At 46.8% G+C, this 26,314-nt stretch overlaps 3 protein-coding genes across 4 annotated transcripts in view; 2 read left to right on the top strand and 1 right to left on the bottom strand.

Moving 5' to 3' along the window:
• The first annotated feature begins 485 nt into the window (after positions 1-485).
• On the top strand, positions 486-5,075 carry Pde6g (phosphodiesterase 6G). 2 transcript variants are annotated; one of them, XM_031352541.1, is made up of 4 exons: positions 486-526; positions 2,668-2,889; positions 4,042-4,082; positions 4,517-5,075. In XM_031352541.1, exons 2-4 carry the CDS (start codon positions 2,744-2,746, stop codon positions 4,591-4,593), a joined length of 264 nt encoding a protein of 87 aa, XP_031208401.1. In that variant the 5' UTR covers positions 486-526; positions 2,668-2,743; the 3' UTR covers positions 4,594-5,075. The 2 variants fall into 2 exon arrangements, with proteins under 2 accessions (XP_031208401.1, XP_031208400.1); XM_031352540.1 differs by having other exon boundaries at positions 497-565.
• Positions 5,076-5,818: 743 nt separating this feature from the next.
• On the bottom strand, positions 5,819-10,234 carry Tspan10 (tetraspanin 10). Its single transcript, XM_031352830.1, has 3 exons — positions 10,116-10,234; positions 8,078-8,703; positions 5,819-6,663 (listed from the first exon to the last, which is right to left on the bottom strand). Exons 1-3 carry the CDS (start codon positions 10,152-10,154, stop codon positions 6,336-6,338), a joined length of 993 nt encoding a protein of 330 aa, XP_031208690.1. The 5' UTR covers positions 10,155-10,234; the 3' UTR covers positions 5,819-6,335.
• Positions 10,235-14,191: 3,957 nt separating this feature from the next.
• Positions 14,192-26,314, top strand: part of Nploc4 (NPL4 homolog, ubiquitin recognition factor) — a 52,541-nt gene continuing 40,418 nt past the window's right edge. The window contains exons 1-3 of the mRNA XM_031354121.1: positions 14,192-14,440; positions 17,878-17,958; positions 22,620-22,732. Of these exons, the coding sequence (XP_031209981.1) occupies positions 14,426-14,440; positions 17,878-17,958; positions 22,620-22,732 (209 nt within the window). The 5' untranslated portion in view covers positions 14,192-14,425. The remainder of the gene's footprint in view (positions 14,441-17,877; positions 17,959-22,619; positions 22,733-26,314) is intronic.

Below are 26,314 nucleotides of genomic sequence, written 5' to 3'. Positions count from 1 at the left end.
CCCTGAGATCAGTCCAGTGCTTGGTGAGTATGGCCTATTCTGTAGGCCTGCCTTTCTCACAGCTAGGCATTAGCCAAGTCCTGGTTCCTAGCTTGGTACTGGCTTCAGGCACAGAGGCTGAATCTAGGAATGACAGAGGGGAGTCACTAGACTGGGGGATGTGGCCTACAACAGACATATGCTTCCCTGTTGATTGGTCTCAGTCCTGATGCTCCAGCAAACCACAGACTGCTCATTCACCCTGGGCTGGGAGAAGCTAACAGGCTTTTACCACCTCCACTGAGCTCTTGAGTCTTTAGGAGCCTGTCCTATTGCCCTGTCCTTTAGCAAGGACATCCTACTGATCACCTGCTCTGATTTCCCACAATGCCAAATGGTAGTGCCTGTGCTACCAAGGCCAGCAACCTGACCACACAACAGAATGGCACCAGCTTTAGGTTAGTCCTGGCTAGGCATCTCAGACATGGTTTCCATGGAGACAGCACTGATCATTGGAGCTCTGTCGGGGGAACAGCTGCCCATGGAGGTTCATGGCCTTCAGAGAAGTATTTTTTATCATTGGGAAGTAAGGATGGGTGCCCAGGGGACTGAGCAGCCTGGTCTCCTATGATCCTGTCTTTAGGCACAGAAGCTGAATCTAGAAATGACAGAGGGGAGCCACTAGATTAAGGGGGTGTTGCCTACAAGAGATTTATGCTTCTCTGATGATTAGTCTCAGCCCTGACCTCCAGCAAACCACTGACAGTGGCTTAAGACTGGACAGTACTATGCCACATAGGACTGAGGGCAGAAAAGGGGACTGTAAGAAGTAGTCCCTTGGGAAACCTAGGGGTTGGGAACATCTCCTGTCTGGGTCACCTGTATGGCCTTCAGCAGCAGGTGAGGTTTATGCAGCTTTCTGGAAACCCTGGGAGATTAGGAGTCTCCTTCAGATACTAATAGGATTACAGAAAGCTGTACTGTCCATGGCCAAGGTCACTGGGGCTTAGAGCTCATGGAGAGTGGTTCTGTAGAGAAGAGGAGGGACCATCCTATATAGTGTCTTCTAGGTTGTGGTCTGATATGGGGCAGCAGAGGCCAGCTCAGCCACACCAGCACCTGAGGTAATGCCCAACCCAGAATAGCCCCAATCCAGTGACCTAGTGAGCAGCCTTGCATTCTGTGCCCAGGAGAGTCCCAGTGTGACCACTGCCCTTGAGGCCCACTTCTGGCTCAACTGTCTAAAATGGTGTCAGGAAAGTGAAAGGTCCCAGCTGGGCAGTGGTGGCATACGCCTTTAATCCCAGCACTTGGGAGGCAGAGGCAGGTGGATTTCTGAGTTCCAGGCCAGCCTGGTCTACAGAGTGAGGTCCAGGACAGCCAGGGCTATACAGAGAAACCCTGTCTCAAAACAAACAAACAAACAAAAAAAAGTCTCCCAACCAAAAAACAAAACAAAACAAAACAAAAACCAAAAAACAAAAAAGAGAGAGGTCCCTAGCTCAGACATTCACAGACAGGGCCTGCCCTAGGGCAGCTCAGTGTTCCATTTTGTGGGAATTATTTATCAGCACCAAGTTCAAACACAAGAAACAGATACAAGCCCAAAACAACAAGCACATGAATGTGAACAAATATACTTACAGGGGCATGTCAGTAATGCCTTTAATCCCAGCACTCAGTAGGCAGAGGCAAGCAGATCTCTGTGAGTTTGAGGCCAGCCTGCTCTATAGAGAAAGCTCCAGGACAGCCAGGACTACACAGAGAAACCCTGCCTCAAGATAGGTAGATGATAGATAGATAGATAGATAGATAGATAGATAGATAGATAGATAGACAGATAGACAGACAGACAGACAGATGATAGACATACAGATAGATAGATGATAGACAGACAGATAGATAGATGATAGGCAGACTGGCAGAGAGAATTTGCCAGTATATGACATGAAGAAATAGATTAGGACCTGGGAATACAGAACAACATGAGGTAGAGGAGGACTTCATTCCTGAGAAGGGACTTAGAACTAGTGAGAGCAGCCTGAGTCTGACCACCTGGAAGGGAAGGCAAGTGGCTGTGAAGCTCAACCACAGGATCAGGAAGGAGTGTCCTCTGGACCAGTCTCGGGCATCCTCAGAAGGCTTTCAACAGTGACAAAGCTGGATCGATTCCAGTGTGTGGTGGAATGGGGAGCAGACAAGATTGTTCAATGGCGCCGGGCGGTGGTGGCGCACGCCTTTAATCCCAGCACTTGGGAGGCAGAGGCAGGCGGATTTCTGAGTTCAAGGCCAGCCTGGTCTACAGAGTGAGTTCCAGGACAGCCAGGGCAACACAGAGAAACCCTGTCTCGAAAAACCAAAAAAAAAAAAAGATTGTTCAATGGCTGCCTCCCAGGGGAGATAGTAAAGAGTCCTGGTTCGGGACATGTGAAGGGGCCAAAAAGTGGATTTGGAGCATGGGATGGGTGCCGGGGTTGCATATGGCTCCTAGCAATGGGAGGTATCTGCTGGTACCAGGCAGAACGGCAATCAATGCTGGGAACCCAGGTGGAGCGGGAAGGTGGTTCTCTGGAATAGAGTCAGCTGTCTCTGTCTAGGGATGGTGGTTCCTGGGTGTCAGCCCACTTTGCTCCTGAGGTTGTTAGGGTGAGCCCCGGAGCTAACGGGGATTTGTCTGGTTTACCCCAGCCTGCATGAGGAGTCCAGCCCACCCTGACAGATTCCAAAAGCTAAGGGTCACTGCAGTGTCTCTGCCAGCCTCAGCATGAACCTGGAGCCACCCAAGGGTGAGATTCGGTCAGCCACACGGGTGATAGGAGGACCAGTCACCCCCAGGAAGGGACCACCTAAGTTTAAGCAGCGGCAAACGAGGCAGTTCAAGAGCAAGCCCCCCAAGAAAGGCGTGCAAGGGTAAGCAAGCAACAGAAGGGGTCTCTCACAGAAGGAGCACTCCTCCTGGGCTGTGGGAGGACAAGGTGAAGGCTGGGGTGGGGCTCTGCACTGTGTCCTCATCTTTGTGACTGGGGCCTCCGGAGTGCTAGGGGAACCAAGGGCCTATCATTGACTCCAGGTGCTGCAGCCAGGCAGGTCTGGGAAGCAGATTCCCTTCTACTGTGCACCCCCAGTACATTCTCCTGCGCACACACAGCACCTACATAGGAACATCTAGAAACTCTGTCTTAGCCAGCTGTCTGTTGCTATAACAAAATACTTTTGCAGAAAAGATTTGTTGTGTCCACCACAGATTTGGAGATTGAAAATTCCAGGAGGGGTGGTCCCAACTGTTTGGCCTCTGGAAAAGACCCTGTAGGTATATTACAACCTGGAGAATGGCATCTTGGCAGGAGTGCTGGAAAAAGAGATAGATCGTATGTAGGTAGAGGAAACGAGAAAGCAGAGAGGAGCCTGTCTCTCTCCCTTACAATCCCTATGTTTGTAGTTATAACCTTGTTCTGTAAGATTGACATTAATCCACTGTAATGTTCTTCATGACCCAATCACTTTCTTTTCTTTTTAAGATTTATTTATTTATTTTATATACATACATATATATATATATATATATATATATATATATGTACACTATAGTTATTTTCAGACACACCAGAAGAGGGCATCAGATCCCATTACAGATAGTTGTGAGCCATCACTCCAGCCCAACCCAATCACTTTCTACTTGACCCCCTCCTAAAGCCCCACCACCTCCCAAGACTGTCGCACTGGGGACTCATTTTCAGCATGTGTGTCTTTCAGGGACAAACGGTAGCCTGCACATTGAGGCACACCCACTCACTCCCTCCAGGTCACACTCCTGCAGAAACCCACAGCCCACACTCACACAGGCAACACCATGGTGGTGATGCCTGTCTATGTGCTCACCCTTCCTTCACTGATCCTCGGTTTGTGCATCTTAGCGAAGCATGCTAGGCACGTGGTGGTGGAGGAGGGAGCCCTCAGATCCTGCCCAGCAGCAGATGTAGGGGAGGGAGCCTTCAGTCTGGGTTCCAGGGGTGGCTAGATCTAGACCTGGAGATAACATCCTTAACCACTCTGTCATTGCAGGTTTGGGGATGACATCCCTGGAATGGAAGGCCTGGGAACAGGTATGACAGCTTGGGATTGTTGCATCTGGACAGCACTATTAAGTCCCCTACATCCCTCAGACATCGTCTCACAGGCCCCAGGATCCTCTATTTATTGCTTAGCCTGCCTTCCTCCTGGTCCCTGCTGCTCTCCCAACATCAAGCTTCGGATTCCACCGGGAGGGGTTTCCCCACGGGGCTCACTGAGCACAGGAGAAACCTTTGCCTCTCCTTCCATCTTTGGCAAAGGGTCCCTTGAGTTCCCCATTTCTCTCGACTGGAGGCAAGACTCAGAACACAAGCTTGATGCTTCCTGCCTGGGAGGAAATTTGCAACCGAAGTTTAGAAGTCTCATCCTAGGCAGACACGCTTTCATTTGGGGAGAGGAAAGCGAGGCAGCAGGAAATGGGTGGTCCCGGGGTCACAGCATCTCCTTAATCACACCTCTCCTGCAGATATCACCGTCATCTGCCCTTGGGAGGCCTTCAACCACCTAGAGCTGCACGAGCTGGCCCAGTATGGCATCATTTAGTCAGATCCCTGCTACGTGGCCCTGGAAATACCTACTGAAGACCCACTCCATCCTAACACCCTCTGCAAACCCTGTCCAGGACCCCTGCCCAAGCCTGAGTCCCTAGCCAGGTTACCCTGGCCTCCCCTGGGCCAACCCTAACACCAGCTACTGAGAGCCTACAGCCTCCCACAGGACACCCTGTTAACCTGAAGTCACTGGTCAGCAGAAAGAAGGGAGTTGGACCCAGTCCCACCTCCTGTCCTTCTTGTGGCTGTAATGCAGGATTGGACTCCCCAGTAAGGTTTCCCTCAACTGCCTTCTGAGGGTAGGGAAATTCCTCTGTCTTGCAGCCCTTCCAGATGGGTGTCTTGGGGTAGGACACTGTCCTGGGGAGATGTGGCAAGAGAGACTAAGCTACTCCTTCCATTATATCAACCTTCGCAACATACTCTTGTTCCTTGTCCCTATTTCAAAATAAAATTAGCATGTCTTTGCTCATCTGAGGTGCATTGACTGAGAGCTGTGCTGGCCTTGAACTCAGAAATCTGCCTGCCTCTTGCCTCCCAAGTGCTGGGATTAAAGGCATGCACCACCTCTGCCCAGCTAGCATATTCTTCAAGAAAGGTGGGGAAGGACAAAAACTAGAAAATTAAATACAGGCATCTAATGAGTAGCCTCATGGTCTAGCCAGTCCAACCTAAGACTGACAGCTGACAGTCACTCCCAGTAACTGCCTTCCTGCCTCCTGCTGCATCAACCAGTAACTGTGCACCCCCAGTAAGCTGAGGACTCCACACACAGGGGTAAGGTGTACGGGCAAACTCACTCCAAAGCACCCACAACACTTAGGGTAAATGTTTATTCTTTGGGCATGACCAGAAATGGCTTTCAGAAGGGACCCTCTGTGCTGGACATGATGGTACACACTTGTAATCTGAGCACTGGAGAGCTGGAGGCAGGAGAGTGCTGAAGATAGATCATCATGAGCTATGTAGGGAGTTCAAGGCTAGCCTGCGATACACGAGGCTCTGTCAAAAAAAAAAAAAAAAAAAAAAAAAAAGAAAGAAAGAAAGAAAGGAAGGAAGGAAGAAAGAAAGAAAGAAAAAGAAAAAGATTCCACTACAAGACAACCACAAACTGACCATAATAATTCTACAGATAAAATCAGAGCTGGGTTGCCTGCTGCTGGCAGTCGGCCCTAGGAATTGTCTCCATCTTGATTCTGGAAAGACAGTCCCAGTCATTGTGAGATCTGTAGTTTACTATGCAAGTCTGAATGGACACACTAATAAGCAAAGTCTTCCTCCTACCAAAAAAGGTTTTCTACCGGGTGTGTCCTGGGCATTGTCCTAATTCTTACCAAAGACCAGGAAGCAAGAAGAGACCTATGAGAAGCCAGGAGTGATGAAATGGGGACCTAGAGCCAGTCAGCCAGTCAGCGTGAGGCCCTGGCTCCTCTTGCCATCTAGGGGATGCAGGGCAGGTCTATGCAGACACAGACCACCAGGGTGGCCTTTGCAAAAGACAGCCATGGACTTAGCTGGGTCCTGAAAAATCAGGAGTGAAGTTGAGAGATTGGAGCAGCCCAGAGGCTATCTAGGTGAGCCTTGGGGACTGATAGCACCGATGTAGCAAAGAAGCCAGGGCCAGGAGTGGAAGCCCTGTCACCTTCCATGGAAGGTGAGGAGAAGCTTGGAACTTGGTCTGCACTGCAGTCTTCTGAGATCTGCTCGGTGGGGAGGGTAGTGCTAGCTAGTGACTCACAAAGGGCCTCGTTCTGTGTCCTCTGCTGCCTTGTGGACAGCTAGGGCCCTTAGCAGGCAGGCAGACAACAGGAGTTCAGTCCCTTGGATCACCACCACAGTGACAGCACAGCCGCCTATGGCACCAACATTCCCCCGCAGCCATTCTTGCAGCACAGGCCAGCAGCCCTGCAGGAATACTACTTGTCCAGCTGCATTCTGGTCCAGGTGCAATGCCCCCAAACCACACTGAGTGTTCACTACAGCTCCGTCTTCCTGGGAGTTGATGCAGCAGGAGGCAGGAAGGCTGCAGGCTTGCACTCCAGGAGAGCTGCAGTTAAAATACCTGTAGGGCACACAAGGTTTGGTTCTGGGGAGGAGGTCTGCCTTCAGACTCTCTCTCTCTCTCTCTCTCTCTCTCTCTCTCTCTCTCTCTCTCTCTGTGTGTGTGTGTGTGTGTGTGTGTGTGTGTCTGTGTGTCTGTGTGTCTGTGTCTCTGTCTCTCTCTTGCACACACACACAGAGGCACACTCACACACAGACACACACAAGCGCACACACCTGCATGTAAAGAAGCATATGTATATATGTACAAACATATACATATGGATGAAGGTGGGGGTAAAGTGTCTGTCTTAGCAGGCAGAGACATGTTTAATGAGGTAATTGGAGGAGAGGAGGTAACAAGACCTTGTCCCATCCACACTGTGAGTTTGAGCAGACAATGTCAAAGAGGAAGTAGACTGAGCTTCCACAGAAGTTTCCAGAAGGGACTGCAGTAAGAAGAAGTGTTCCTGGGCAGCAGCAAAAGGCTCAGAGATAGAAGGAGCTCCTTGGTGGCTAAGGAGCCTCAGCTGCAGTTTTTTTCAGAGATCTAGACCTCTCTGGACCTGACAACCATGAACAGAGCATGCTCTCTGGGACCAGGCAGGTTCTCCCAGTGACCTGGGGGTGCTCTGCAGGGTGCTGGGAGCACTGTAGCACAATAGGTTGCAGCTATGCTAGGAACAAGTAACCAGTCTTTGGAGCCTCTCTGTCTCCACCCCTCAATATCAACTGGCTTCAGAGACTTTCTGGGAGGGAGCATAATGTTTATCCTGAATGTCCCAAGGAGGACAGGTGATGCTCAGGGTGTCTGTATATTGGAGGAAGCAGACAAAACAGGGACCCTCAAGCAGAACATAAAACATTGTGCTGTGCCTAAATTGGAGTTTAATCACACTCACATGAACACACATGTATAGTTATAGATTGATGACCTGACCTACCACTAAGAGATTTTTCTTGACACTGAAATGTTCTGAGATTTTAAAAAAAAAAACAAAAAAACAAAAAAACTTTTCTGGTGTCTATCTACCTGGAGGGGCAGCATGGACAAGCTAAGTCTGGGCTCTAGAATTGGCCAAAAGTTGGGCTTGTTTCGGCTCAAGACTCATGGCCTAGGTGAGGGCCAGCGCCCACACCTCATGAGTAAGAGCACACATTTGCATGTCTGTCTGTGTATATGTAATATGCGTGTGCCTCAGTATAAGACTTCATTTTGTATTTATATAAGAGGGATATGTGAGAGTAGATGAGTGTGTTTTGTATTACACAACTACACTTGTGTACAGGCATGTGGAAGCAGGAGCGCAGGGCATGTGGTTGTGTTTGCACACAAGAACACGCATGCACATGTGTATGCACGCATCCTCAGGTGGTTGGGTGAGGCATCTAGGCCGCCCCTTCTCTTACCCACGTGGCATTTGGGGGACACTCACTGGTTCTCTTGCCAGTCCTGGTAGGATCCTGCCCCACAGCATTGCAGCCCCAGCTGGACTTGGTCGAGGAGGAAGTGCAGGTCTGGGTCATCCCAGTAGTGAGTGATGGCTGCATGAAGCGTATACTTCAGGCTGCCCTGCAGTGGGTTCCAGAGGGTCACCACTAGAGACCCTGCCAGGGCTTCCAGTGCCAGACAAAAGAGGACAACCCCACAGTAACAGTGCAGTAGGCAGCTGTTCTCACAGAAAGCACCCAGACATCCACACAGGCTCACCATACTGACCACCAGGCCTCCTAGCACCAGCACCAGCATGGGGTCTGTGGGCAGGGGTCCACCCCAGCTACTCCCCTGAGACCTTTTAACAGCCAGGCCCCAAAGCCCCGCAGCTAAGGCTAGAAGAGCCGGCAGGGAGAAGAGGAAGTTAGAGAGGAAAATCAGATATTTGACACAGCTGCCACCCGTGGAAAGAGGGAGGGAGGAGGCCTGGCCTTCACTCCAGGCCTGGTGTTTTGCTCCAGGACAGCATCTGCAGCCCCAGGCCCCTTTCTCCCAGAGTGCTGGACATGGAATATTTGCAGTAGGTGGACTGTTCCTGGTGAGTGGGTGCTCTCGGCCAGCAGTGTCCTGCAGAAGGAAAGGAGACTTAGAGAACACATCAGTGAGATCTCAGTCACTCAGACTCTGACATCGAGCAGAGGTAAGGCCTTACCAGAGATGGGCTAAGAGGCTGGGGTGGACTTAGAGGAAGCTTATGCAAGGAAGTAAAGACTTGAAGAATTGGATAACTCGGGGCCTGGGGACTTGTGGTCTAAAAGGGCAGTGATGGTCCTAGTTCACTGCCTTCCAGGGTCGATGTGTGAGGCCAACCTTCATTAGAACAGTGCAATGGCAGCTCCCTGCAAGGTCCCTGGTAAACACTGGGCAGATCAACAGTTAAAAGATGTACCCACTCCCTTTCTTCTATACCCTTGTGAAAGAGGGACCAACTATGGTCTTGCCTAGACTTGATAGTCCTGGGTCAGGATTTCTGTGACTTCCACATGGCAGAATCACGGCAGGTGGGTCTGCTTCCCCTAGCCTGGAATGGTCTCTGTGTTGGAATCAGTCTATAGTACCCTGCCGGCAGTGGCTTTGTGCCGTCATAGGAGGGACTTTCCCACCCAAGCCTTAAGTGCAGGCTTCCTGGGATAGAGAAACAGATCCTGTGACTACCCGTCTGCCCTTCTGCATGAAACTAGCTTTGATTTCTTTGTATCATCTCAGGCCCCCAACTGAAACTATGCCAAGTGTGGACACTCTGCTGAACCTAGTGGAGAGGATACAGGGAGAGACTGTCTAGGTACTGCTCGCCTGACTTGCTAGGCAGGGAGAGAGGCAGACAATAGACCTGGGGCAGGAATCTAGGGGAGGCAAAGAAAATGTGCCCGCCAGCAGGCAGCTCAGCTGAGCAGGCAGAAATGAGAGAGACCCTCTACAGGGAGATGGGGTAATCTGGTTTTTCAAATGACAGTTTGATTTAGCCATGACTACAACCAGGTGTCTAGGCAAGGGTCCCACTTCACCCCAGGCCCACCAGGAAGGAGCTATCCCTTCCATCTGCACTTGTCCAATTGTGTGGGTCGCTCTTTCACCTTAAATTTGGAGCAGAAAGTGTGAAGGTTGTCAGCTGGAGTCTGTCAGAGCAAAAGGACAGCCTGCCAGAGCCCACCGGCAGCATTAAGACTCTCTGAGTCCACATTCAACCTCAAAGGACATTTGCCCTTACCTGTTCCTGAATCAATACTTCTTTTAGACTATAGGGGGCACCTTAAAGGCTAGCAACCAAGTGTACCCAAGAGCCATCTGATTAGTGAAGCCTCCACCCTTGTCTGAGTCACCCATTGGAACCTTCTTATGACAAATTCTAGCACACAGCTAGACTGGGGGGTGAGGGGGCGGGAGTTAGGTAGACTATAAGCTGGTCCAGGGGCTTCCTGGAGGACCTTAGAGCCAAGAAACATCTTCAACCTGAGCTAGGCCATTAAGTGCTGGCTCACCTGAGACAGCAAGGGGCTGTATTCTTCCTCCTCCATCATCCACACAAATTGAGAAAGCCAAGGAGACCGGTGTCCAGTGTCTCTCTGAGCAGGTTACAGTCCTAGAGTAACAGTGTCCCTTGAACTGTACAACCCAGGGCTGGAGAGCTGCAAACTCCACCCACCGAGCGATCACAGTGGTATCATGTGAGGAGTCACATTTTAGGGCTTACAGCAGGGCCTCCTTCTACAGATTCATTTGGTCTTTCTAGCCTGTAATTCTTAGCCTTGGCTCCGGGATATCCCTAATGTCTGCACAACCATGATTTTGGTAAGACCTAGATGCTGGACTCATGGCCATCACTATTGACTCCCATTTTGGTCTTGGCCTGTAGGCTCAGCTGGTCTTCTATCAGCACCCCTGAAGGATCAGTTCTATGTAAACTGGTTCACAATAGCAGACTCAGAAGCCCCACAGGCAGCATAAAAGCCAATTTATCCTTGTAGTTTGTCCAGAGCAAGAACAAATCAGTATTCACATTCCAGATGTCTCTTCCCTCCAAGCTTCTCAGAAGCAGGATTTTGCTGTGATCACTGTCCAGTCCTTGTGACTAAAGGACTTGAGCTATGCAACTTGCTATGGAGTCAGAAAACATGGCTCCCCAGGCTGTCAAGACTGGGCCCTACCACCCAACTCTGTTTAGTGTGTGTGTGTGTGTGTGTGTGTGTGTGTGTGTGTGTGTGTGTGTGTGTGATGTAGATGTGTTTGTTAGTGTCATTGTAGGCCCACAGGACCTTGAGACATTAGGAAGCCCTTGTAGACATGTTTAGGGCAAGGTCCTGCTGTACATGGCAAATGTCCTTCCTGTTTGGACCCCAGTTCCTCTGAGTTTCAGTATTTGATGGACCTCCCAGGCTCAGCCTCCACTTTTAGCTTTACCTACCATTGTTCTGACTTATAACTTTATATGCCCAGACAATTGAATGGCCTAGCACTTGTGCATCCCGGCCTTTGTCATATCCCACCCCCACCCCCACTGCACTGTCAGTATTGCCTGGAGACTTCCAGTATCTTCCAGCAGCAGCAGAAGCAACAACACCCCATTTTTTTCTTCTCCTGATCAAACCAATTCAGTTAGTCAACAGGGTCTCAAGTGAAGGAGTGAGGATTGAAAAAAGAAAAACAATTAGATAAAATTTTAGCATGACTCCAGCCAGTAATGAGGCTGAAGCAGCTTTGTTTCTCTCCAGCTAGCTTTTACACCATTCTAGGTACATCCAAAACACATGGTCAGTTCTTAGATCAAAGACAAAGTAATCAAGTGAAGTAGTAACATAAGAAGAGATGTGATGTGAAGGGATCATATAAGATAGGGATTAAGCAAAAAAGTAAGCAAAGAGATCACATAAGGTAGTAATCCAGCAAAGTAGTAAACAAAGCCCCAGGGTCCCTGTTTCTAATAGTCTTATCTGAGCCTACTTCCTTGTTTGAGCCCAGTGACAAATGCCAAATTCCTAGAAGCAGCACCAAAAGTTCTCAACATCCTTCCCACCCCCAGTGCTGCTAAGGATGAAATCTAGGACCTCACAGAGTTATAGCCCTACTGTGCCAGCAATTTTTGCATAAAGGCACTAGATTCTTCCTTTTGTTTTGTTTTGTTTTGTTTTCAAGGCAGGGGTTCTCTGTGTAGTCCTTGCTAGACCAGGCTGGCCTTGAACACAGTTCCTCCTGTCTTTGCCTCCCAAATGCTAAGTAAAGGCATGCACTACCACTACCTGGCTAACATCACATTTTATTCAATTCTTCTTGTATGAAATATTCAGGCGGGGCATGTTAGCAGATACCCGGGCCAGGGTGGGAAAAGCACCAAGGTCCTGATGCTTGGCAGTCAGTGAAAGGGCAGCACAGGTAGGATTTTAGAAGGTCTCTTTGCAGATGACTATGCTCCATGGAGAGGAAGTCATCTAGGAACTCAAGGAAGAACCAGGACAAAGGAATGGAGGCAAAGGCTGTAGAGAAATCCTGTTCCCTGGCCTATTTCCTGACTCATGCTCAGCTAGCTTTGTTACAGAGCTTGGGCCTACCTGCCTAGGGTATGGTGCTACCAATAGTGGAGCAAGCCTTTCCACAGCAACCATCCATCAGGACAATGTCTCACAGTAAGACTACAGAAATCTGACCAGGGCAGTTCCTCACCTGAAGTCCCTTCTTCCCAGGTGTGTCTAGGTGTATCAAACTGACAATAAAAACTGCATCACGCCAGCCCTAACCATCTTGACACAGGGTCTCATTGTGTAGCTCTAATGTCCTGGAACTTGCTATGTAGACCAGGCTAGCCTTGAGCTCAGAGCACCACTTATCTCTGCTTCCAAAGTGCTGATTAAAAGAGAGAGCTATCATGCCCAGCCCAATCTTAAAGAAAAGTGTGTGTGTGTGTGTGTGTGTGTGTGTGCTATAATGTGTATGTGATGGTCAGAGGACAATGTTCAAGAATTTGTTTTTCACCGGGCGGTGGCGGCACACACCTTTAATCCCAGCATTTGGGAGGCAGAGGCAGGCGGATTTCTGAGTTTGAGGCCAGCCTGGTCTACAGAGTGAGTTCCAGGATAGCCAAGGCTATACAGAGAAACCCTGTCTCGAAAAACAGAAAAAACAAAAAACAAAAAAGATTTTGTTTTTCGCTGGGCAGTGATGGTACATGCCTTTAATCCTAGCACTTGGGAGGCAGAAGCAGGCGGATTTCTGAGTTCGAGGCCAGCCTGGTCTACAGAATGAGTAGGGCTATATGGAGAAACCCTGTCTCGAGAAAAACAAAACAAAACAAAAAAAACAACAAAAAAATTTGTTGATGGAATGAATAAATCAAAATTAAATAGCAGAGGTTACAGCTTGTGTGTTATCAGCACTGATATTGGCAGTTGGATGGAATTAAGGGGTGTCAGGTGAGGTGGTGGACAGCTACAATCCCATTACCCAGGAAGCAGATAGGAAGATTTCAGACTTGAACCAGCTTGGGCTACATGAGACCAGGATTGAAATGGGCCGTGGATGTGCACAACTTTGTAGAGAGCTTTCCTACCATGAAAGGAGCCTGGGTTTCACCCCAGCATCCACAACATTGGGTGTGATGACACACTCCTGTAACCCTAGCAAGAGGAGGCAGAGACGGAGATGCAAAGTTCAAAGTCAGGGCTGGACCTGTATTTGGACTTGGTTTTGGTTCCCAGCATCCACATGGTGGGTCTCAGTCATCTGAAACTCTAGTTCCAAGGGATCCACTCCCTCTTCTGATGTTCTTAGGTACCAGGCATTTGTGCGGTGCAGTAAAACACTCATACATATCAAATATATTGAAAACTTTAACTCCATCACTCAGGAGACAAAGGTAGGTGGATCTCTGTGAGTTCAAGGCCAGCCTGGTCTGCAGAGCTAGCTCCAGGACAGCCAGGACTATGTCTCAACAGGTTCTTTCAATAAAACATATTCTATACAATAATATATACAATATATAATGTATACAATAAAATATATCATATCTAAAACAACAAATAAATAAAACAGTCTAAAATATAATCAGAGTTTAGTACACTCATAATTGAATTGGTGGCGGGTGCCTGCCTTTCAATCCCAGCACTGAGGCCCATTACTGTGAGTTCCAAGCCAGCCTGATCTACAGCCAAGGCTATATTTAGTGAGACCTTGTCTCAAAAAAAAAAAAAAAAAAAAAAAAAAAAAAAAAAAAAACGAAAAAATAAAATCAAGTAAAAATTCTGGGCGTTTATCCTCTTAAGAGATTTCCATAAAGTCTTCTGCTTCAAATCATATGCATGAAGTTACAAAACTCAGTGCAAAAGGAGAAACTCCAGCTCATTGCTGGAAACTTGTGAAGACGGTACAGAACTTCCTTAATGGTCATAATTGCGCGAGATCTCGATGCTCGTCTCTTCTTGCAGCTTTTTTGCATTGTTCTAACTTTGAGAAATATGCCTCTCCTGGCAGTCTACTGAGTCCAGGGTCCTGGGCCCAGCCTAGGAGGCCGGGCTAGACTCGCGCCTAGGAGGGGCGGAGGTACACGCGGCACCATTTGCGCATGCGCGCGGCCGTTGGCGGGGCCGGAACCTTGTTTCGCTTCTCTGTTCGCCTGGCGGAGTGCGTTGAGCGAAGCACCGGACGTCGGCACTGGCGGAGCCGGGCGGCGAAGCTGGAGCGGCGGTGGCGGCGGCGGCGGGAGGCCGGGGCCGGGGCTGAGGCCGAGGCCGGGGCTCCGAGGCCTTTGGGGAGACAGGCGACCGGAGCCCGGGGCCCGAGCCCGGAGACAGGAGCGGCCGCCATGGCCGAGAGCATCGTGAGTGCGGTGGCCGGGAGGGAGCGGGGCGCCGGGATGAGGCAGCAGATTTGCGGGCGTCCTGGGCGGGCCAGCGCTGGACGGTGCTCGGAGCCGGCGGCTCCTCCTCAGTTGCCCTGGGTTAGGAGAGGTAGCTGCCCTAGCCTAGTCCGGAGAGGCTGGCGGGAAGGAAGGAGGCCGAGCGGTCAGAGTTGAGCGGCCTTCTTCCCTGCTGCCGCTGGTTGCTCTCAGGGACCTCGGCCTTCTCCCAGGCCCCGAAGCCGGTTACGTCCTTCTCTCCTCCCCCATCCCAGCAGTGCCTCGTCATGATTTCACACCGGAGAAGGGCATCCTTAGGGGAACCCCATACCCACAGAGGACGCGGCCATGGGGGGCAAAACAGGCGAGACTGGCTCCTCTTTGACACAGACAACTTGACGACCACCTGTTTAAAAGGAGTGTAATAAAGAAGGCTGATTTCAGTTTAGCCTGACAGTAGAGATTGTCACCCCCAACCCCATGAAATATGTCAGCAAAACGAGGAAAACCAGCCTTTTGTTAACCTGTGGAAGTTTCCAGAGGCTATGTGGCAAGGGTTGGGAAACGACATGAGTAACAGACTGGTCTGACAGAATAATTATGGCCAACACTGAGGAATATTTGGGATTTCCGTGGAATCTGAATCTTGTTAGTTGCTTTAGGCCTGGGACAGCTCTTCAGTGGCTTCCTGCATTCGAGAACATCACTTCTCTCTGGATTTCCAGGGAAGTATAGCTCTTGAGTTTTGTTTTGTTTTTTGAGACTGTCTTACAACTTTATGCCAGGCCATCCTTGACCTTGATAACTTCCTACCTCATCTATCTCCTTGCAGACAAGGGCTGCCATTTCTGGCAGGCTAAGAGTTAAGGCTTTTCTCTGAGGGTAGCTTCTTTCCTTATGGCTCCCTTTGGGGGTCTTCTGTTCTTTCAGTATTTCTTATCCTGGATGCAGACGATGCAGAGAAACCTCAGTAAGGCTGACTTTGTTTTAAAACTTAAATTTTACCATCACAGATGACTTGCCTAGAATTAGGTGAGGTATCAGCAGGTTGATCTGCTTTTTAAACTTTCTACTTACTTTAATGATCTTTACTGAAGTTAAGCAGTTTGTTCAGGTATTCCAAAGGCTGACTTCGGCATCAGTGAGTCTTAAATTGACTTTCTCAGGTTGTGAGGAATTAATTAATAAACTCTTCAGAAGTTTTACTTTTAAGACTTATGTATTTATTTTATGTGCGTGGGTGAAGGAAACCAACCCGCCGCCACACGTGGGTGTTTTACCTTCATACATGTGCACCATGCCTGGCTGTTGAGAAGGCCAGAGTAGGGTTTTGATTCTCAGGAACTGGTTGTGAGAGACTGTGTGGGTGCTGGGAATTGACCCAGTTCTCCTGGAAGAGCAAGCAGTGCTCTTTGTGGATAAGCCATCTCAGCAGCTGCATTTTCAAAAAATTATGTGTATATGTGGGTATGAGCGCATGAGTGCAGTTGTTGCTAGAAGCTAAAGGTATTGGATACCCTGGGGCTGAAGTTACAGGCCAGCAGTTGTGCTTCGTTCAATTGCGGATGCTGAACTAGGATGCTCTGCAGGTAGTGAATGATGCTCTTACCTGCTGAGCCATCTCTCCAGACCTGTTTGTTTTGAATTCAAAGGGAGGTCTTCAAAGGATTTCTGTAGGGATAATGTTAAAAACTCAATAGTTCTTCCAAGAAAATTTCTATTCTTTTAATTTTGACCTTTTTGTTGTTGTTGTTGTTGTTTTTACTTTGTGATCCATACTCAGCTGTGTTGTCCAGGCTGTCTTCTAGCCCCAGTGCTCAAACTCCTCAGCTTTCCAGATAAGTGGAACTACTAATGCTTGTTTCTACACATTTGGCTTCTTTAAAAAAAAATTATGTATGTATTTTGTTTCTGTCTGCATGTACACCTGCATGTCAGAAGAGGGCATCAGATTTCAGTATAGACTGGCTGTGAGCTACCATGTAGTTGCTGGGAATTGAATTCAGGACCTCTGGAAGAGCAGCCAGTGTTCTTAACTGCTGAGCCATCTCTCCAGCCCCACATCTAACATTAAGAGTCTGTGTTTTTCATGTGTCCAAATCTGTCTGTTCCATGTATTCTCTTTTGTAGCCTGTCAGAAGCTAATCCAAAACTTTTCTTAGTACATGGTTGTTTCTTCTTTTTTTTTTTTTTTTTTTTTTTTTTTTTTTTTTTTTTTTTTGTTTTTTTTGTTTTTGTTTTTGTTTTTTTTTGCTTTTCGAGACAGGGTTTGTCTGTGTAGCCCTGGCTGTCCTGGAGCTCACTCTGTAGACCAGCCTCGAACTTAGAAATCCACCTGCCTCTGCCTCTGCCTCCCAAGTGCTGGGACTAAAGGCGTGCACCACCACCGCCTAGCGGTTGTTTCTTCTTAACCCAGACTACCATCAGGTAGAGTGACTGCGCTTTAGAATTCTTCTTTGGTAAGCAAGGCATTGTGGCATAGGCCTGTAATTCCAAGACTTAGGAACCTGGGCCAGGTAACATTTTTATCTTTGCTTGCATGGAAATACATTTTGTTAAAATCCAGCTCCCTAAGAAAACCTCTTGTTAGAGTTTACCATAGTATTAAGGGCCTTTATTTTGTTTTGTTTTAAAATTAATTTATCTTTTTAATGTGTACATGTTTACTTGTATGAACTAATGTGCCACACAAGCATGCAGGGTCCTGTAAAGCAGAAGTGGGTAGTGCATCCCTTGAAACTAGAATTACAGACAGTTAAGAGCTTCCATGTACATGTTGGGAATTAAACCTGGTGAGTTCTAGGACAGTCAGGACTACAGAGAAACCCTGTCTTGAAAAACAAACAAATAAACAAACAAATCCAAAAACCTTATCTTAAGATTATAGCCCTGCTGGCTTCTTCTGATGTTCTCTCCTCCTCTGGAGTGCTTGGGATTACACGTTCCTACCATGTTTAACCTTGAAGTTGTGCGTTCCACATGAAGTTAGAATGTGTTTGAATCAGAGTCGTACTTTAGACCATCTTTCATGTGTTGATGCCCCTCACATCTTGTTTCTCCTTCAAGGAAAAAATGGAATTGGGGATTGAAAGGGGAAAGATTGGGAATGGGGAGGTGGCTTAGTGGGAAGGGGGTCACTGTGTAAGCATTGGAACCAGCATCTGGAGCACAGCTGGACACAGAGGTGTACATCTGTGATTCCAGCACCACAGAAGGTGCAGAGTAGTAGAGGAAGACACCCTACGTTGACTGACAGCATGTGGGTGTGTACAAGCGTGTGCAACTGTCTGTGCATACAGTACATCCAACATACACACCACAGACAGCTGTGGAGGGTGATTTCCATCTTTGGTTTGTGTAAGTCTTATAAAACCAATACCTCATTAGGTACAGTAACTGTCTTTCTTGACTTAATACAGATAATCCGTGTCCAATCCCCTGATGGAGTGAAGAGGATCACAGCCACAAAGAGAGAAACAGCTGCGACATTTCTGAAAAAGGTACCTGTGACATTGATCTTCAGGGTGCCTGTCTCTGCCTTTTCCTGTTTCCTTTTTGACTTACCCCACCAGCCGTCACTGGTGTGGATTTTTTACTGTGTTACTGGACTGGATAGCTGCTGGGTCATTGTTGAGGGACAGGGAGGTAGAGAAGGAAAGGGGACAGACTGGCGGAGTCAGAAAGGTAGAGTCTCACTACGTAAGCTGGCCTTGTGCTCTAAGTAATTCTCCTGCCTCAGCTTCCTGAGTGCTCCTTGGATTACAAGTATGAACCACCATGCTGAACTCTGGATCAGGTATTCAATCACAGTTAATATCTACTAGAGCACAGGTAGATGTTAAGGCACTTTGCAAGAGGAATTTTTGAGAAGTAAAATTTGGAATCCAGTGCGGTGCTAAGGTCTGTATCTGGTCTCAGGAGGCTGAGATGAGAAAGGTTGAAGCCTGTGTAGTTGATGTAGTGAACTGCAGACCAGCTGGGTCCATGGAATAAGACTTTTCTCATTCCCTCCCCCAACCCACAAGCAAGGACCATGTTTCAAACAAACAACATTTGGAGAAAAACTTCAGTTTATCAAAGGGGAATTGTAATAAAAATTTTTTCTAGAATGATACATTCTATTTCTTTGTTTTTGTTTGGTTTTATTTTGAGACAAGGTCTCTGTGTAGCCCTGGCTATCCTGGAACTCACTGTGTAGACCAGGCTGACCTCAAACTCACAGAGATCTGCCTGCCTCTGCCTTCCAAGTGCTGGGATTAAGATGTGTGCCACCACACGCAGCTCATTCTTTTTTGTTAATTTTGAGATAGTCTCTTACTACTTAGTGCTGACTGGCCTGGAACTTCCTTTGTAGACAAGGCTGTCCTCATATGCTGGTCTTGAATTCAGAAAGGTCTGTCTGCCTCAGCCTTCTGATTTTATTTATTTTTATTTTGTGTATATGAATACTTTGCTTGCATGTATGTGTGTACACTTAATATGTGCATTGTCCATAGTGACCAAAAGAGGATGTTGGATTCTTCTGACCTGGAGTACAGGTGGTGCTAGTGACTGACTCTAGGTCTTCTGCCACAGGGTGGAATGTTTTTAACAGCTGACCCATCCCTCCAGCCCTGCCTCTCCCCGATTTTTTTTTTAAAATATTTTTAATGTATGTGGATGTTTTGCTTGTGTATGTTGCCAGGTCTGTAGACATTTGCCTGCATGGTTGCTTACTAAATAGAACAATAGGAAATTCTGGCAATTTTGTCATCTTTAGGTTTGCAGGTGAGGATATGTGTGTCACATATATATGTCTAGTTCCTGTGGAGGCCAGAAGAGGGGTCAGATCCCCTTGGAACTGAGTTACAGGTGGTTGTGAGCTGCTACATAAGTTTGGAATTGAACCTGGGTCCTTTAGAAGAGCAGGCTTTGCTCTTAGCCACTGAGCTACCTCTTCAGGCTACCTCTCTCTTCCTAGTTTTTTTTTAGAGAAATTAAAGCCACATGTTTATGACTTTGTATGTACAGGGAGTAATGGAGAGAGCTGAGTCAGACCTAAGGAGAATAACTTTTGTTTTATACTTTACCCCAGGTCAACAAATTGTGACCCTCATTTTTTTCATCCTTGTCAATGTGGAAGTAGTGTAATTCCCAACTTTCTTTGCTATTAGCTGCATTTTATAACTGAGTACCTAGTGTTATTCTTGAGGCATTTTTTTTTGGCGAGGTATTTCAAATGTCAGAAGCAATCTCACTGATGCTCTTCAAGTCTAGACACAACGGACTTTCCAAAGAAGTCTCACTGTGTGCCCTGGGAACTATCTGTCCTTGGAGTGTTATTTTGTGTTTCAATGCTTTCTGAAAGTCATTTGGAAAACATTTTAATTGTGCATCATTCTCACTCATATATAAGAAGGAAAAACTTTAGTGAAATTAATGGGCTAGGATCTAAACAGGTCTCTGCTTACAGGGTCTAGCCCTGGTGACTTAGTGTCTGTGCAGGTCCTGTCACAAAGGGTCCAGAGATGCTGGCACCCAGACCCAGGCTGCTCTTTCCATGGTAACTAGAGAACTCAGCACCCAGCTTTCCCTTGTCACTCGTTAATTGGCTTGTTTGGTGGGGAAGCAAGTTATGCCATTGGGAGTGACAAGTTCACACAAGCCTAGGCAGATTGTCAATTTGGATGAACACTGGGCCCATAAGACCATGTTATTTATAGGTATATCCACGTCTAAGAAGGCATTATATAGTCATCTTTCATTTACTTTTTCTTTCTTTCTTTTTTTTTTTTTTGAGATAGGGTTCTTCTGTGTAGCCCTGGCTGTCCTGGAACTCACTCTGTAGACCAGGCTGGCCTCGAACTCAGAAATCCACCTGCCTCTGCCTCCCAGTTACTGGGATTATAGGCGTGTGCCACCACCACCTGACTTTTCATTTACTTTTTACTTTTATTTTTTACTGAATGGTATGTTACGGATGTGGTTCTCTGCTCGAACAACTGTCCTGCAGCCCGGTCACCACCATTCTGTTTTCTTTTTCTTTTCTTTTCTTTTTTTTTAAGATTCATTTATTTTATTTATATGAGTACATTGCACCTGTCTTCAGACACATCAGAAGAGGGCATCAGATCCCATTACAGGGCTGGAGAGATGGCTCAGCCATTAAAGGCTAGGCTCACAACCAAAAATATAAGATCCCATTACAGATGGTTGTGAGCCACCATGTGGTTGCTGAGAATTGGACCCTTGGAAAAGCAGTCAGTGCTCGTAACTGCCAAGCCATCTCTCCAGCCCAACCATTCTGTTTTCTTTTCCTACTAAGGTGTTGAGTTCCACTACTTTAGATGTCTCTTGTAAGTGGGACTACACTCTGTGTGTGTGTTTGAAATCCAATGAACGGCCTTTAAAACAGCCTCTTTCTTCCCGTATAAACTTGCTTGGAAGGCAGATCTTAGCCCTGCAAATGTTTGGGCAGGATGGCCTGTCCTAAGTAGCCTTTTTTTTTTAAATATGTAGCTTTATACTTTGTAAATAAATTAATGTTGGCATGTGTGGTGAGATTGCTTATGTTGAAAATAACTCACAGACCAGCACTTGGGAGGTGCAGGTAAGAGAATCAGGAGTTCAAGGCCAGCCTTATCTGCATTGTGAGTTTGAAGCTAGCCAGAGCTATTTGAGACCTGTGTCACTGTTGACTCTACCCCAGCAAGAACAGAAGATGATGACGACTTGTGGAATCTTAGTGATTGGTTCATTTGAGACCATTCATTTCAGTGTCTCACTGTTGGGTTTTTAGAGCCTAGAACCTCTAGAGCCCCGCATGTAAGATGCTTATTATCTGTTGAGTTAAATGATTAATAGGTCCCATAGCATATAAGGGATTTGATGATCTACCTCCCTCCCTGCTTATCTGTTTTTCCTTCTTTTCTCTTTTTCTTTTTCTTTTTTTGTTTTTTCGAGACAGGGTTTCTCTGTGTAGCTCTGGCTGTCCTGGAACTCACTCTGTAGACCAGGCTGGCCTCGAACTCAGAAATCCGCCTGTCTCTCCCTCCGAGGTGCTGGGATTAAAAGCGTGCACCACCACCATCTGGCTCTCCTTTCTTTTCTTTTTCCCCTTCATTGTTTTGTGTCAGGTCATCAGGGTCTCATGTATATAGTCCAGAACTTTTTGTGTAGCTGAGACAAGCCTTGAACTCTATACTCCTGTTTCCATCTTCCCAGTGCTAAAAATCACAGGAGTGTGCCACTGTGCCCAGTTAACATTTCATCTTATTTATTTATTTTTATTTTATTTAAAAAATTTTTTTTTCTTCAAGACAGGGTTTCTCTGTACAGTTCTGGCCGTCCTGGAACTCACTCTGTAGACCAGGCTAGCCTCGAACTCAGAAATCTGCCTGTCTCTGCCTCCCATCTACTGGGATTAAAGGCATGCACCACTACTGCCCAGCTGACTTTTTTTTTTTAATTTATTTATTTATTATATGTAAGTACACTGTAGCTGTCTTCAGACTTACCAGAAGAGGGAGTCAGATCTCATTAAGGATGGTTCTGAGCCACCATGTGGTTGCTGGGATTTGAACTCAGGACCTTCGGAAGAGCAGTCAGTGCTCTTAACCGCTGAGCCATCTCTCCAGTCCCCCAGCTGACATTTAAAAATATTTTACACTTATTTATGTATTGGAGTGGATGGTGGTGACATTCATGTCATGGTACACATGTGGAAGTCAGAGGACAGCTTGCAAGAGTCAGTTCTCTTGTCTATCAAATTTTGGTCATTAGGCTTGGCAGCAGGCACTGACTGTTGAGACTCTCGATTGCTACAGCTGTCTTCTCCATTAGTAGCATCATTCTGCACTCCATTTTCTCTCTGTGGGTAGGTTTATGATTTGAATTGGAATTTCACTATTGTTTCAAAGGTAGCAATTAACTTACCACAATGGCCTTGACTCTGGTTAGTTTCAGCTTTTTTTATTTATACGGGACCTCTGGCTTCCTGTGGACCACTCATTGAATTGGCATTGGTATGATCTATACAGTTTTTCTCAAGTGAAATGACAAGGGATGCATACGTCTGATGAGCACTTCCTAACGTTACCAAATGCTCTTGCCGTGGTCTTGGGAGCCTGTGGCATGTGATACTTGGATGTTTCATTACATTTCTGTTGTTTGGGGCTTATAGGTTGCAAAGGAGTTTGGCTTCCAAAACAACGGCTTCTCAGTTTACATCAATAGAAACAAGACTGGAGAGATAACAGCATCATCCAGCAAATCCCTCCATTTGCTAAAAATCAAGTAAGTGCGCGGCCAGTGGAAGAGAGGCAGTAGGAGGGACTACTGCCCTACCTGAGGCTGCCTGGATTTCCTCTTACCTCTGGATGCCACTCTATGGCCCTGTTGACTGTTCACATACAGGGGATTGTGTTGCTTGGCTGGTGTACAGCAGTCATGCGAGGCCAGCAGTTACTGTTGAGCAGGTTTGATGATGGAACTCTGGAATGGTGTAGAGAGAAGGTTATGGTCTTGGGTCCATATCTGAAGTAGGGCCAACGTCTTGCCTGGAGGGAAGGACTTAGAGCACAGCTGTTGGGAAAGAGATGCCATCGTCGTGTCAGCCCCGTTTACTAAGAAGTTAGGTGAGGTATGGTGCTCCATTTTCACTTGGGTGTGTCAGTGGGGCTTCTGCAAAGACCCCTTACTCACTGCCTATGGTCATGGAGTTCTGTGACTCAGCCATGCAGCAGTTTGCGCAGCAGTTTGAGCGCAGGGGAGAGTGGTTGTAACAAAGGATGGAGCCTGCATAGTTGAAGACGTTTGCTGTGTGGCTTTTTATAGACCAGCTAGTTCACTCTTCTATAAACTGGGCACCTTCATTCAGCAGTCTTTTTATTTTAGATGTATTTATTTTATGTGTGTGAGTGTTTTACCTGCATGTATGACTCAGTCTGCAGGCATATGTCTGCATGCCTGATTACTAGACAGAACAGTAGGCTGTTCTGACAGTTTTCACTTTTGAGTTTATAGATTAGGATGTGTGGGGAACAAAATATGTAGTGATGATATACTTTGTTCAAAGGCTTGACACCTGTCTGTCTTTCCCTGTAACTAGTTTGTGCCTTTTGTTACTGTTACTTTTGACCATTTCTAGCAGGGTACCTGAAGTCATATTTCTTTGAGCTTTAGGAGGGTTTGATTGATGTGTGTTATTTATTTTGGGGTAAGATATTGCTAGGTCAGTAGATCAGGCTGGCCTTTAAGTTTTTATGAAGCTGGAGCCTTGAGTCTTGAACATAGTAGCTACCCCTGTATCCCTGGGCTGCATCTTCCACTCCGAAGAAGTGTTTTTGCATTTTGAGGTTTTTGGTTGTTGTTTTGTTTGTTTGTTTGTTTTTTGGGTTTTTTTGGTTTTTCAAGACAGGGTTTCTCTGTAGCTCCGGCTGTCCTGGAACTCACTCAGTAGACCAGGCTGGCCTCGAACTCAGAAATCCACCTGCCTCTGCCTCCCAAGTGCTGGGATTATAGGCGTGTGCCACCGCATTCCGGCCATTTTTACATTTTGAAAATTAACCATTTCTTTAAAAAAAAAAATGTATAGCCAGCACACACCTTTAATCCCAGCACATGGGAGGCAGAGGCTGGCATTCATTTGTGAGTTCGAGGCCAGTCTGGTCTCCATAGTGAGATCCAGGACAGCCAGAGCTACATAGTGAGACCTTGTCTCAAAACAACAATAATTTATTACATTTCATTTGCGTGTCTGTGTGTGTGTGTGTGTGTGTGTGTGTGTGTGTTCATGTGCACACACATGTGCATGCTCTCAAGTGAAGAGGTCAGAGGACAACTTTTGGAATTTAATTCTCTCCTTTGGGCCCTGGGGATGAAATTCAGGTTGTTGGGCTTGTCAGTACACACCTCCATCCACAGAGCCCTCTCACCATCTCCCTGAATCAAGTCATTTCTCAGGAGTGTTACGGAAATTTGAGTTTATGCTGCCATTCCTTCCCTGCCTGTGAGCTTTGGGAAGTTTCTTTACCTCACTGGGCCTTGTCATCCTTGTAACAACCTTTCACATGGCTGTAGGGAGCCTGTGTATGCTAAGTACAGTGAGCATTAAAACAGTCAGTGGCTGTGGCTTTTTGGATACAGTTTTTTTTACTTGTGTGTGTTTGCGTCTTAGGTGGTGGTGGGCTGTCTGATGGACGATGCTGGCAATTAAACTCAGGTCCTAGATGAGCAGTAGGAGTGTCAGCTGCTGAGCCATCTTTCCAGCCTGGTCGGTGGCTTACAAAAGCCACAGTGTTGGTGTTGGTGCAGGGGATTGCATTTAAGTCTGCACATACACTGGGCAAGTGTTGAGCTACCAAGCTAAAGTCTAGCTTGTTTGGTTTTGAGACAGAGTTTTCCTGCCACATAAATGAGCCTGGAGCTCACTGCTCTGCTCCTTCCTCCTAAGTGCTGGGGTCATGGTGTGTTTAAAAACTGTTCTTGCTGGGCGGTGGTGGCACACGCCTTTAATCCCAGCACTTGGGAGGCAGGGGCAGGTGGATTTCTGAGTTCGAGGCCAGCCTGGTCTACAGAGTGAGTTCCAGGACAGCCAGGGCTATACAGAGAAACCCTGTCTCGAAAAACCAAAAAAAAAAAAAAAAAAAAAAAAAAAAAAAAAAAAAAAAAACAAAAAACAAAAACAAACTGTTCTCATAGATAAAGAAAAGAAATAGAATTTCACTGGGTATGCTCAGAACTTACTGTTGGAGGCAGAGTGATTGCAAATTTGAGGCCATCCTGGGCTACAGATCAAGGCCTTGTCTTAAAAGAAGAAAAGAGAAAGCAGGTACCAAGAGAATAGTTTCCAGATAAACCACGTGGACCACTTTGTTGTTGTAGTAACAATAACCAAGAGAACAGATGGTATTTGAAACATCTCTCTCTAGGCATTTTTGTTATTTTGTACAGGGTCTTACTATGTTATCCTACTTGCCCTGGAACTCTCTGTATCATCCAGGCTGGCCTGAAACTTTCACCTTGCCTCCTTTGTTCTGGGATTAGAAACCTGTGCTACTCTGATTGGGTTTAGAGTGTATGTTTTAATGATAGATTTACCTCAACATTAGCAGTTTATTTCCCTACTGTCTTAGAGATTCGTGATCCAAGTGCCATCAAGGTATGTGAAGTATTTTTCATTGGTGTGTGGAAAGCTGTGTTCTTACTGTCCTCATGTGGTCTCTGTGTCTAGAGAATACACCATAATACCTGCCATTAGAATGGAAAGTAACTAGAACTTTATTTTACTTGTGTTTTTAAGAATGGTATTATTTTTTTTGTTGAAACTTTGTGTAGATCTTAGTTTTCTGTCTTGTAGTTTCATTATTGTTGCTCAGTAATTAAATTTATTTCCGTTACTCCTTTTTAGGGTGTGTGTGTTCACACGTGTGCGTGTGCGTGTGCGTGTGCGTGTGCGTGTGCGTGTGTGTGTACGTTCCATTCTCTGGAGTTTGTGTTTATGTTCCAGCATTTGAGTCGTAGGCTTGCCTCTCTCTTTCAGCACTTACTCTGTCAATTCTTGCTTGTATAAATTTATTTCCCTTGTAATTTTTGTTTTTTATTGGGGGGGAGTGTGGCTTCTAAGAGGATCTATTTGATCCAAGTTGGTTTTAGTGGCATTTGCTTGTGTAAGCACCAGGGGATGCTGGGGAGCTGCATTCCTTTTTGGTTTTGGTCTTCCAGATCCCAGAAGCAGCCCAGGTTTCACTCCATATACATGTGCCTGACTAGAGTCTTGGAGGTAACTTTTCCCTGTGGAAGCACACTCAGTTTCTTCTTGGTTCCCATTCTGAGTTCCTGGATTCTCTCAGTTGTTCAGACGTCCTTGAGTCATCT

The sequence above is a fragment of the Mastomys coucha genome, unplaced genomic scaffold (assembly GCF_008632895.1).
Source record: "Mastomys coucha isolate ucsf_1 unplaced genomic scaffold, UCSF_Mcou_1 pScaffold5, whole genome shotgun sequence".
NCBI lineage: Eukaryota > Metazoa > Chordata > Mammalia > Rodentia > Muridae > Mastomys > Mastomys coucha.
Note: the sequence above shows the minus strand (reverse complement) of the source record. Positions and strands in the feature narration are given on the sequence as shown.